Source organism: Neopelma chrysocephalum, unplaced genomic scaffold (assembly GCF_003984885.1).
Source record: "Neopelma chrysocephalum unplaced genomic scaffold, ASM398488v2 Primary Assembly neopelma1_80b, whole genome shotgun sequence".
Taxonomy (NCBI): Eukaryota; Metazoa; Chordata; class Aves; order Passeriformes; family Pipridae; genus Neopelma; species Neopelma chrysocephalum.
This window is the reverse complement of record NW_020897742.1, coordinates 15,114,718-15,127,486: the sequence shown is the minus strand read 5'-3', so window position 1 is coordinate 15,127,486 and position 12,769 is coordinate 15,114,718. Positions and strand designations below refer to the sequence as shown.

General features: G+C 41.8%; 1 protein-coding gene across 2 annotated transcripts; it reads left to right on the top strand.

Annotated features, from left to right (window-relative positions):
• Positions 1-804: 804 nt before the first annotated feature.
• Positions 805-12,377, top strand: LOC113970908 (glutathione S-transferase). 2 transcript variants are annotated; one of them, XM_027690338.1, is made up of 9 exons: positions 811-880; positions 1,226-1,306; positions 1,980-2,077; positions 3,790-3,896; positions 5,330-5,381; positions 6,988-7,120; positions 8,221-8,362; positions 11,170-11,301; positions 12,044-12,377. In XM_027690338.1, the coding sequence occupies exons 4-9, from the start codon at positions 3,810-3,812 to the stop codon at positions 12,164-12,166; spliced, it is 669 nt and encodes a 222-aa protein (XP_027546139.1). In that variant the 5' UTR covers positions 811-880; positions 1,226-1,306; positions 1,980-2,077; positions 3,790-3,809; the 3' UTR covers positions 12,167-12,377. The 2 variants fall into 2 exon arrangements, with proteins under 2 accessions (XP_027546138.1, XP_027546139.1); XM_027690337.1 differs by lacking the exon at positions 1,980-2,077 and having other exon boundaries at positions 805-880.
• The last annotated feature ends 392 nt before the right edge of the window (positions 12,378-12,769 follow it).

Below are 12,769 nucleotides of genomic sequence, written 5' to 3'. Positions count from 1 at the left end.
ATTAATGTACCTTGGCTACAGGTGACGCGGTTCTCTTATCACTTATTCTATCTTCTACTGGTTAATGATTCCCTCACTTCTCTTGCTAATTAGTCCAGATGTTCAGTCTTTCTCTTCTTTTGGGTCGGTGGGTTTCTTGGCTCAGCGGACCACGAGTTGATGGTCGCGAACTCCCCCTGCCACAATTACCTTTTACTCAGTTGGAGCTGATTCCTCACAGTTGCTGAGTTGTCTTTGTTAGTTTCTTCCTTATCTTGGGAGTTCTTGCCAAATGTCCTTGTGGCCCATAAATTCTGCATTCTTTGTGACCACTAGCAGCGGAACATCCTTCTTTCCAAGCTTTGTTAACACCCCCCCCGGTCTGAGATCATTGAAACCTGCTGAACCGTAAACCTTAAGAAGGCAATTCTACCGACAAATAATTTTTCTTTCACTTAGAGCTTGCTTCTTAGCTGCCATCTGTTTCGCGCATTAAATCTCCTTTCCTGTTGATTAGATTTGAAAGTGTACAAAGATGAAACATCAGAGAACATCCTTTCTTAGGAAAATTTTTACATATTCCACATTTTGCAACAGAAACAGCTGCTCCACAAGACTCCAGGGACAAGGCAGAGATGGCTCTTCCGGCAGCCCTGGTCGTAGGGCTTAGGGATGGAGTTTGACAGCGGGAAAGCCGATCAGCTGCCGCCGCCACGTCCGCAAATTGCGGGGCGGGCAGTGGGCACAGCTCGGCCGCAGAGGCGGCCGAGGGGTGGAGCGGCCGAGGGGAGGAGCGGCCGCCTCCCGGGGGCCGGGATGGGTGGAGGGGGCCGGGCAGGCAGTGTCGCGGCGCGGGCCGGGCAGGGAGGGCGGTGTGGCGGCGGAGCGGCCTGAGCGCACGGTACTGAGGCGGCGGGCGGGGGGCCCCGCGGGGCCGCGGGGCCGGCAGAGGGTGTGAATGTTGCCGGGATTAGGGGCCCTGCCGGGATGGCAAAGGGAAGGTGCGTGACGGACGGGTGGGCACTCGCGAAACGTGCTTGAGTGTCCGGCTGTGCTGCTCCAGGGAGTTTGTCCAGGGGTTATTCCCCAGCGTCTCTCCTGCAGCAGGAGCTCCGAGGGGTGGGAGTGCATAGCGGGTGTTCTTGTTCGCGCCTGAGTAGGTTCAGCAGATATCCTGAAGAGGAACTACTCATCGGAGTGCAGGTTTTGCAATATCTGGGGGTAATTTGTCTTTCATCTCGTCCAGACGCTCCTCCTGGCTGGGGCGGTGGAAGGAACGCATTTTGAATCCAGGCTTGGCCCGAATCCCAGTGGAAACCACACGCCGGTGAGCAGTTACAGTTTTAAGATGGTCCGGAGGCCGAGCCAGGTTCGATGCAGTGCTGTATGTAAGGTCGTTCTGCTGGAACAGCCGTGTGCGGGCTGAGTTTGAGGAACATTGCTGCAGAGAACTACTTTGGGGTCCATATCCAATTAGGGAGAAAATTTAAGATTTTACAGCAGATTATGAGCTTACTGTTAAATTCACTTACTTTTTTCTCACTGGAAGGCCAGTGCCTGAATTGATATGGACAAAATAGCATGATTTTTTTTTTAATACAGTGATCACAGCAGTAGCAGTACCTGCCTGGCTGGGGTCCAAGGAAAGTCTAATTCTAAACATCAGGAAAATTTGTGATTAATTTTCAGGTCCATTATTGCTGTTCAAGAAACGTAATTTACCAATTTTGATACTCTTTCATGACTTACTATTTTATGAAGGAATATTCACTACAGAGCCATAACTGGGTCACCAAAATCCCTTGCAACTCTATGTATGTGTTCAGCCTAAACCCCAAATTCAGACCTTAGGCAGTGCCTTTCCAGGAAGATAAAAGGTTTTTCTTACTCAAACAGAAAGACTCAACCCTTGGCCAATCCCCAAAAGGAACTGTGATGAAGAAATATGGGTGATGTTGATACCCGGAATTTTTTTCACTGACACTTGTTTTGCTCTTCAGCTTTCCCAGCTGTGTTGAGCAGAGCACTGGGCTGAAAGTGGCAAGCAGGGCTCTGGCTGGGCTGAATTTTATCAACTCCACCTCTGCTTTGGGGAGAGGTCAGGGAAATTTGCTCTTTCTGCTAATGCTAGCCTGTCCTTATAGCGTGTTTCCCAGGCTTGATCCCACATGCTGGAGGTTAGAATGCTTGTCCAGTCTGTGAAGGTCCAAGTGCAGTTCTTAAGTATTTTTGAAATATGGAAGACTGAGAGCTCTCTTACTTGGTATAGCATAATTCACACACGTACAGGAACTAGAAATGAAGCATAAGTCATGGTCTTCTGTGGGTAGGGCCTGGTAAGGGAGCTGTGGCAAGTCACTTGTCTGAATGCCTTATTGCTGTTCAGATGTCAGGAGTCTAACTAGACATTCAGAAGCTCTAGACTAGATGTCAAATCCAGTCAAGACATAATCAAGTCCTTATTATTAATCATATATTTTTGTATTAGGAGAACTTTGTTACAAGAGACTGAGGTGTCTGGGGATATAGATATTGCCAGGGCTAGGTGAGAGCTGAGCATTGGTTTTGAAGACCTGTAGTTTGGACAGGGGCACCACATTTCTCCTGTGAGTCCAGTCTCTAATAGAGCAATGGCTGTTTGCTATAGGGCCTGAAGATACCACTCAACACAAAGGACTTCAGTGGAGAGGGCCAGGGATGTGGTCTCCTCTCTCACTGTTATGCTGTTTGTTTGTGCCTCTTTATTGATGCCTTTAGGATCATGGCCAAAATTTCCACTTTGTGACTCAGTTATGTATTGTGAAGTCTATGCAAGAAGAAATAAGCCTGCCTGTAAACAGATAAAACCTTGTCTTAACAATGAAGCATTCTGTTAGTCTGTGACTCTCTCTTCTTACAAAATCTGCCTCATTCATCTGGGACCCATTAGTGATAAGAATACAGTGATAGCATTGTTTCCAGTACCGCGCGTGCGAGCTCACATCAGCTGCTGATGTCATACTATGGCATGTGACTGCACATGTTGGGGAAATCTGAAAAGACAAAGTGTTTTATCCCTTTGCCATCATCTAGTGGGCTGACTTCAGGCCCCTGCTGCTGGGAGCATTGCCCAGGCCTTATCTGCCCAGCAGAGGACCCAGTCCCATTTGTTTGGTTTTGATTTTCAAGTTTAGTTTTCAGGGCAAATAGGATATAAATCCCTGTTACAGTTTAACTGTAATAGAACTAGCTAAATAGAGAAGTGAGCAGGCCTGGTGAAATACGTTGCTTTTAAAAGGTCATATTTGTAAAGACACAGAAACATGGGGCTCTGAATTGTCCTGTGAGAGAGGTGAAACCTGATGTTGCTGGGTTGGTGTTCTTTGGAAGCAATTCATTTGACATACATTTTCAGGTTTGATATGACATGGGTGCTGTCACAAAACCCAACACCTACTAAAAATATTGTATCACTGCAAGGTTAAAAATGTGTTTATTCAGGAATATCCTACAGTTCTGCTTTTGTTGTAAAACTCTAATGAGCTGTAAAAATTACATTATTATTTTTGAAGATATGTATATCGTTTAGTAGATGCTTGTTATATTCTGTCACGAGGTGATTTTGAATTGCTGCATATTCTGGTAGTGTGTACTTTTTCTTTTATTCCATTAATCCACAGAAAATGTAGTTGCATCAAGCCCAAGTATCTAGGCCTTGGTTGTTCTTCTACTTTCACATTCATCCAACTGTTTTAAGTAGCCTGGAGTGGAACATTTTAAATGCTAATTTAAAACATTCTTCCTGTAAAATCATCATCTTGAATTTATTAGGAAACAAGAACTCTGAAATCATGGCGGGGAAACCCAAGCTGCACTACACCAAGGGAAGGGGGAAGATGGAGTCAATCCGATGGCTGTTAGCAGCAGCTGGGGTTGAGGTTTGTACCTTTTTTTTATAAAGTGATCAGATTAATCTGTGATTAAAATAGGTATTCTCTGGAAATGTTTCCTAATTGCATCTGTGCTTAGGGATATGCACAACATTGCATATTGTGATGCAGAATGCTTAGATTCAGTGATACAGTCTCATGTGGTACTTCATTTATGCCTTGAGCAATAGTTGTGCAGTAAAAGGATTTTAACATACAAAGAGAATTAATAGGTGTCATTTTTGAAACATACTTTAAGATGAGATCTTGAATTGTTGCTACAGACAAAACCGTGTATCTCTGACTTTTTCTCAATGCTCATAAATTCCCTGAGTCTCATGATTCTTCTCCACTGAAAGACCATGCATGCCACATGAAAACTTTAGAACATTATCTCCAAACAAAGTGCATTTCATTCTTTGTGTCAGGACCTGAGTAGAATAAATCAGCAGATCTGCTCTAAAGGTGGCAGTAGGGGATTTATCTAGATTAACATCAGGTAAAGACCATCCTAAGGCATCTTAATTTCTACATTAAGTTTTTTTTTAGTACGGTTCTTTGAAACTATTTATATTCCATTGGAAATAAAAAGCTTTTTTAACTCACTTGTCAGTGTTGCTGACAGAGAAGCTGCAGAGCACGAGTGCTGAGAAGACAAAGATCTTGTCCTCATTGAAATGTCCTCACTTAAAAAAAAACCCAGCGAGGGAAAGAGGGAGGTAAATGCTGTGTAACAGAGGCATGCATAACTTACAAAAAAATTCTCAATATTTCATGTGGCATTGGCTGCTTTTAAGTGAATGATTTGGTAGCTGTTAACAGTTCATGCAGGCAAGTAGACTGGTCTTTCTGTTGGGAAAGCTTTATTTGGAGCATAATGCAGTGTACAATACCTTGGTGTTGGGGACACTATAGTCCTTCATTATTTGCTGGAGCAGAGATGAAGAATAGGAGTAGGGGATCTGTTGAGGAAACTTTCCTGTCTGACCATCCAGGAGCCACTGCAGCAGTCCTTAAAATAATTTAATCATGGTGCAACAACAGAAAAACAGCTTGAGCCGATGCCTTCAAAGAGGGACCTCAAATGAAGGAAACCCATGGCTTTTATACTGTCACAGTCTAAGTGTTCAAAAGCCTGGGGTCACCTGCTCCTGCTGTGTCTCAGCTGGCTGGTGCCACAGGTCCCTGCGCCCTTTGTTACGCAAAGGGTTGGCAGTTCATGGTCTCTTGCCTCCAGTTCTGCCACCCAGAGCTCACCCCTGCAGCTCATACTGCAGCTGCTCACCCAGCTACCTGCACTGAATGTATTTCTCAACAGGGTCAACACAATGAGAGAAGTATAGAGAATAGTGTGGAGAGGTGGAGTCTGATGTCCAGACTTCCCTCCACTTCTCTATTGCCTTTGGAGTGACACAGTGTTGTTTTCTATTGATGCTTTTCAGTTTGAGGAACAATTCATAGAAACAAAAGAAGACCTAGAAAAATTACGCAATGGTGAGTCTGTAAACTGTACCATAAACATAAATTCACACCAACATAATAAAAGGACAACAGGTGATATTTTTGTAAAACCTTCATAGAATCATAGAATCAGCGGGGTTGGAAAAGACCTCTGAGATCATCAAGTCCAACGCTTGATCCAATACCGCTGTGGTTACTAGACCATGGCACTTAGTGCCACATCCAGTCTTATCTTAAAAACCTTCAGGGACGGAGAAGAGACCAACCCCCACCTGGCTACAACCTCCTTTCAGGTACTTGTAGAGAGTGATGAGGTCTCCCCTGAGCCTCCTCTTCTCCAGGCTAAACAACCCCAGCTCTCTCAGCCTCTCCTCATAGGACTTGTGCTCAAGTCCCTTCACCAGCCTTGTTGCTCTTCTCTGGATCTGCTCCAGCCCCTCAATATCCTTCCTGAACTGAGGGGCCCAGAACTGGACACAGTACTCCGGGTGTGGCCTCATCAGTGCTGAGTACAGGGGAAGAATCACTTCTCTGGTCCTGCTGGCCACACTGTTCCTGATACAGGCCAGGATGCCACTGGCCTTCTTGGCCACCTGGGCACACTGCTGGCTCATGTTCAGCTTCCTGTCAATCCAAACTCCCAGGTCCCTTTCTGCCTGGCTGCTCTTCAGCCACTCTGTGCCCAGCCTGTAGCACTGCAGGGGGTTGTTGTGACCAAAGTGCAGGACCCGGCACTTGGCCTTGTTGAACTTCATCCTGTTGGAATCAGCCCAACTCTCCAGCTTGTCCAGGTCCCTCTGCAGAGCCCTCCTGCCTTCCAGCTGATGAACACTCCCCCCCCAACTTAGTGTAATCTGTAAATTTGCTAATGGTGGACTCAATCCCCTCATCTAAATCATCAGTAAAGATATTAAACAGAACTGGGCCCAACACTCATCTCCCCCCCCAGAAAAACTGAGTGTAAATCCAGAGGGTAAGGTTCTATAGACTAACACTAGTCCTCAAAGCACTCCTAAATTTTAGCAGAGATGAAATTTTTGCATCACAGTTGCTAACGAGGAAGGATGAGCATTAGTATCCCTAGTCATAGAGCCTCTGGAGTTGGAAGGGATCCACAAGGATCGAGTCCAACCAGGATGGCAGTGTTAGTATTTGTTACAGGAGGTAGAGGAAAGCCTGAATTAGCTCCCATGCTGGAAGCACAAGTATTTGCAGAAAAAACAGTGGTATATTTACTAGCTCTTGTGGTGGTGAGAGCGTGGTATTTCAGGTTATGCAAGGCTCACTTTGAGACAGAGATGTCTTTGAGGGACAGTCCCATCACATGCAATTTATAGCCATGGCGCTACAAAAATAAATCTGGCTTGTATGATGCCTCCAAATAGCAGAAGCTGATAGGGAAATAAATAACTGTAAAATTTTTCAGAGACTATTAAGACAATAAAGAATTCTTTACCGGCATGTAATACCAAGTATAAATACTGCTTCAATATGATGTGACCTGTAAAGAAGACCTGCTTCCTTATGGATGCATTCATCCCTCAGATTTAAGAATGTCTTGGTCTGTTACCAGGTCTCTTCCTTAGTTTCAGTGTAGTGCTTCAGCACTCTGAGTGATTTGCTTCTTTTTCTTCCCTAGATGGAGTCCTGCTGTTTCAGCAAGTGCCCATGGTGGAGATCGATGGGATGAGGATGGTGCAGAGCAGAGCCATCCTCAGCTACATAGCAGCAAAGTACAACCTCTATGGAAAAGACTTGAAGGAGAGAGCCTGGTAGGGTAGCAGTGCATACTGTGCTCACTAACACTCTTCCACGATTTTTAATATTTACAAAAAAAAAATGTTGCTGGGAAATATCTGCATGTCATGTGCTTATACATCTGCCAGGGCTTTGGCTCCTCAGATTCATGGATTGGGTGATTGGACTTTGTGATTGATAAATTATTAACTGTCAGCATTCTGAGAAAATTAGGGCCACCTTCAGACTCATTTGATTTCACAGACAAGAACTACATTAAGTTCCTGGGGGAGAGTAATACAATAATAAAGGCTAAGTATGCCTTTTTGTGTCTTTAAATGGGAAAACAGAAGGAAAAAATTACAGCTGCCTGTAAAAAATGAAGTGTTGTTAAGTGTTCTAATTTCCTTTCTTCAACATGTAAAGAATCTTTCACAGCTGGTTTAAAAAAAGATATGTGGCTATAGATATAATGCTACCAAAAGTTAAACCAATATTTCCCAATATTACTTTACTATGTAAGCCTTACTCTGTAAGCTTTTGTAAGAATGGCTACTTTCCATTCTCATACTTAAAGGGTTAATACAAAAGAAAAAAAATCCTTATTTGCTTTTTCTTAAATAATGAAATAAACCTACCAATGTAGGTTTAAAAGTTCAGTTAAGTCCTTAACCTAACAGACTGTCACTTACTATAGAGGCTTTTATTTTGCAACTCCAGAGATTGTGGGGATTATTATGGACTGGCAATTGGTAGCCAGCATCCTTTCATGATTAGACCTCAAAATTATTTTTCTTTCCTAGCGTGGTTTGCATATGTGGTGTTTTCTCCCACAGCATAAATGAATACATTGTCAATGGAAAACAGCATGAACTCCATTTTAAATACATTAGTAGCAGCCTTTTATTTGTACATTGCTTATTGCGGACACTGTGAGCCTGCTTATAAAATCTGTGCGTTGAAAAAAACTGAAAGGGTTTTTTTCAAAGTGGAAGAACAAGAAAATAAACTAGTGTCTTATGTTACATTCACTAATAAACATTTTACTCAGTCGTCACTTCAGCATTGTATTTCAGGAAAATAACCAAAACAGAATGTTCTAATTATAAATATGAAACAAAAATATTTGTTTCAGGATTGATATGTACGTGGAGGGAACTACAGACCTGATGGGAATGATCATGTATCTCCCTTTTCAACCAGCTGATACAAAAGAAAAGAATCTTGCCTTAATCATTGAACGAGCTACAACCAGGTACTTTCCTGTTTATGAAAAGGTAAGTGATAAATCACCAGTAGTTTACAAAGATGTAAAGTCGTTCCCCCTTCTGGCCCACTTCCCTCTCCTCACATGTATACTTTTCAGAAGGCAAGTGACAGTACAACTCTGGAAATGTATGATGGAGCCAGTATTCAGCAATGTGAAAAGAGAGCCACAAAATAATTTTTTCTAGTTTCAGCACGGAGTCTCTTTGCTGTCTTCTTTAAGACTCCTCAAAGAACAGATCCTTCTTTTTAAAGCTAGCTTAGTGGATGATGGCTTCTTAGCATTTTGCATAAATGTGCCATTTAAATACTTGTGCCAGCCTTCAGAACTTATTGCCTGAAAGTGTATTAGGTTATCATAGAATCCTTAAAGTTGGAAAAGATCTTTAAGATCATCAAGTCCAGCCATCAACCCAGCACCACCACTACGTTCACCATTAAACCATGTCCTCAAGTGCCATAATCACATGTTTCTTGAACACTTCCAGGGATGGTGAGTCCACCACTTCCCTAGCAGTCTGTTCCAGGGCTTTACAACCCTTTGTGTTAAAAAAAAATTACCTATTATAAACCTCCCATGGCACGATTTGAGTCCATTTTCTCTTGTCCTGTTACTTGTTACCTGGAAAAATAGGCTCACCCCACCTCACTACAGCCTCCTTTCAGGGAGTTGTAGAGTGATGTCTCCTTTTTATTCTTGTTGTTCAAAGTTAAATATAATTGTCCTTTACAGTTAAGGATCTAATTCTATGACCTTTCTTAAATCCATTGCCTAAATGTATTGTATTGGGAGACTACGACTGTCTTTCTCTGAATTGCTCTTTGGGCATCCTTTGGGCTCTGCAAACAGGATGTATCTAGCTTAAAAAGCATAAAGCAATTATTTACTGGCTAGCATGCACTAAAGAGTTAGTCTCTAATGAGCTGTGAGGGAAGGCATTGGTATGCTTGCCACCCCCATAGACCACATGAAGAGTCTTGGCTAGGGAAGAGTTGGTCAGGAGGGGATGGGTTGTTCTTTGCTTCTCCCTGGAACACTGCCATTTTCTACCAGCTTGCTGTTTGTTCTGTTGTTTCATTTTTCCCATAAGGATATTTTAATTTTTTTTTGTGTTACCATTTTTCTGTTTGATCCTCATCTCATGACTCTACTTCTATTTGTAGCTTTACCTTTTGTGCGTTGTATGGTTGTACTGTACAGACTTTCTCACAGCACTTTTTCAGAGCATAGTGGTCTCCTTGGAAGTCTGTGCCAAGGGTACAAAGCTGTGTTGTTTCAGAGCTGAGCTGGGTTTCCAGCTTGAATTCTCGGTTACCAGGCAGCTGAAGTCCATTCAGAAAAATACAGGATTCATGCAATTTCATGTCCCTCTTTATCAGAGCCTTCAATTGCACAGGTAAAGCCCACAGAGGCTGCCCTGTAAAATAATGATGTAAATGACATAATCCAGCACTTCTGTAATCAGAGTTCATATATATCCACTGCCATACCAAGGGAGGGCTGTGCTGAGAGAGACTGATTGCACACATTATTCTTTCAAAGATTTGAAGTCCAATAAGTATTCAAGTTATTAAAAAATAAAAAAGGAAATTTACACACCAGCATTCTCTAAACCTGTGCCTAGGTTACATAAACTGCTGCTGTGATATGTTTTAGCATTAAAGCGTTAAAGACTCCTGGAGGGGAGTCTTTAAAATAATCCGTGTTCTCTTATGGTAAAGACAGAGCAAAAACTCTTCTGTGATTTTAGCCTAGTTAGAATGGTTAATAATTTTCTTTCTGTACCAGTTATTTAAATGTCCATTGATTCAGCTTACCAGGGTTTGCAGTCTGACAGAAAACATCCCTAGCTGTAAGTGCTAACTTTAGGGACTCAGCACCCAGACAGAGCAGCAAAAGGCACTATAAAGCCCTGCAGGCAATCTGGTTCCAATGCTCTGTTTGGGAGTTTCCATATAGTTTTGATAAAAAAGCTGTGGTGGACCTTGTTGGAACAGTGTAGGAAATAACTACATGAAGGTATCAGCTTTGCCTGTGCCAGGGATTACTGCCTCTGTCGTAAAATTGGCAGATGGGACTGGAGAAGGACTTGGCTTCCAAAGTCAGACTGAGGTGTTAGTTTTAGTGCACATTTGTTACTTGTTTATGTGTAGCATTAGCATAGCTTAGGCACAGACACATATCCCTCCCTTGGTTCTGCTATGAGGGTGATAGTCTTTATGAAAAAGGTAGGCTGCAGAGCTGGTAACTGCTCTGAAACTGTTCTGCAACATTCACCAAAACTTGTCTACTACAGTTGTTTGTAGCTTTGGCAGGCTGTGATTCTTCCATCAGCAGTTTGTCACAAAAGAATCCTTCTTACAGGATGAAAGGTGGAAAGGCTGTGTTCCTTGATTCTGAATGTATTTCAAACTATAATCAGCAATCTCAAATTTTGCTGCAACATCTGAAAATCCATTTGACCTTTTTTTTAAAAAATTCTAGGTGTACTTACACATAAACTGTCCCGACTTCTTTCAATTACTTCAGTCCTGTTTCTTTTGCATGATTAAGTCTTCATTAGGGTACTGGACTTGATATACAGCTACTTGGTGCAGTAGGTTAGAATGAGAGATAGGGCCACACATGCTGAAAAATGAGTTCTGATTTAATTTTTTATATAAAGAATATCTATCACTTTCTAACTTCGTAGGTTCTTGAATGGCTTTTCCCTGCTGTGTGTTTTTGTAGATATCTGCCTGTAATAAAATATCTAGATAAAATTGTTACATCCTATATGACTTTTTAATTTTTTCTTTATTTGTTCATATTTTATAGGCCTTAAAAGAACATGGACAGGATTATCTTGTTGGCAACAAATTAAGCTGGGCAGACATCCATCTGCTGGAAGCCATTTTAATGTCAGAAGAATGTAAGCCTGATATACTGTCTGCATTTCCTCTGCTACAGGTTAGTAATCATCTGATCTCAATATGGAACGTAACATAGAAATATCACTGACCAGTCTTAAAAGTTATTTGATGTTTACATCTTTTGAGCCATTGTATTGATGGTTCTCTGGTCTATTTCTGTTGACTACAAAAACCTGAACTCACTTGCACTGCCTTGCCCCCAGAGCTGCTGGGGCCTTACCTTTCTCCAGCTTTACTTTTCCCAGCTGTTCTCAGCTGGCAGGAGTTCACTTACTGATGCTACTAGTTTGGTCCTTTAACTGCTACTTTCATGTCTTCAAACACAGCAGCGAGCATCAGGAAGGGAAGTCTGCAGCCTGGTGCGTGTACAATTCCTGTCCTTTTCTTTTTGCTAGCAAAATTGTATTTTGAAGAAATCATATAAAAAGAGCAGTTAAGTTTCTTACGTCATGACTTCTGTGGTACTTTGCACTGAAATATTCCTGTCCTTGCCTCTTCCCCATCCCCCCCCCAAATATATCTGCTGTGGGTTTTTTGCTTTTTATTTTTTTCTTCCACTTTTTACTAGATGAATCTTAACTCTTTAATTTCTCCCATCCCCATCTGGGAAACAAAGGTAAACTTTATAGCATCAGCATCACAGATCAGATAAAGCTACTACCTTTCTCTGTTTAGTAGTGTATCTGACAAAGAAAAATCTAAGTCACCTGATTATTAAGCTATAAAGGATGGAGTTATAATTTCATTACACTCATTGGCTTTACTGCTGCTTCTTACAGGCTTTTAAAGGAAGAATCAGCAACATTCCAACAATCAAAAAATTCTTGCAGCCTGGCAGCCAGAGGAAGCCACCAACAGATGAGAAGTTTGTTGCTGTTGTGAGGAAAATATTCAATATCTAATCTGCTGAAGATAGCACAACTATAGTATGTTACCAGAGCTGTGCCTTGTAAGTGTAAATTGCATAGATGTGCTCCATAGCTTGCATCACATAGTCAGTTTTGAAAAAGAATACACTTTTAAATTAGAGTAAAAGACTAATTTGGACCTGTTGAGTGCAGAAAATGGTATTTCATTAAGCAGTTACATGAAATAAAATATACTGATACTTTGTGTGTGTTCAATTACAGTACATGCTTGGTAGGATAAAATGTTTCAACTGTAGCTTCCACAGTACTGTAAAAGCTACCCTACCCCCCATCTTCCTCTTTATAAATTCCAGGAGAGAGGAGACACTCCATAAAAATGGAGAAGTCATTTAGATTCAGGCCTCAAATCTTTTGGGTTGGCTCTCTAGGTGTTCTCCTAGACCAAAGTTCACTGTCCCCTGCTGTATTTCACTGCTGTCTCTGCACTTTCAGAACTGCAGTTTAAAAATTAAATAAATAAAAACTTTTAAAAGAAAATAAAATTAAAACTCATGATCCTTGTAAGTTATTGGGCAAAAGTAGGAAATTTTTTAATCCCCGCATGAATCTCTTAGAAGCTATTTTTTTCACTGAAAG

What these genes read in the sequence shown, in the direction of transcription:
- LOC113970908 (XM_027690337.1), top strand. Translation starts at nt 3,810, where the DNA reads ATGGCGGGGAAACCCAAGCTGCACTACACCAAGGGAAGGGGGAAGATG. An exon ending in ACTTTCCTGTTTATGAAAAG is followed by an intron (nt 8,363 to 11,169) that starts GTAAGTGATAAA and finishes CATATTTTATAG; the next exon opens with GCCTTAAAAGAACATGGACA. An exon ending in CTGCATTTCCTCTGCTACAG is followed by an intron (nt 11,302 to 12,043) that starts GTTAGTAATCAT and finishes TGCTTCTTACAG; the next exon opens with GCTTTTAAAGGAAGAATCAG.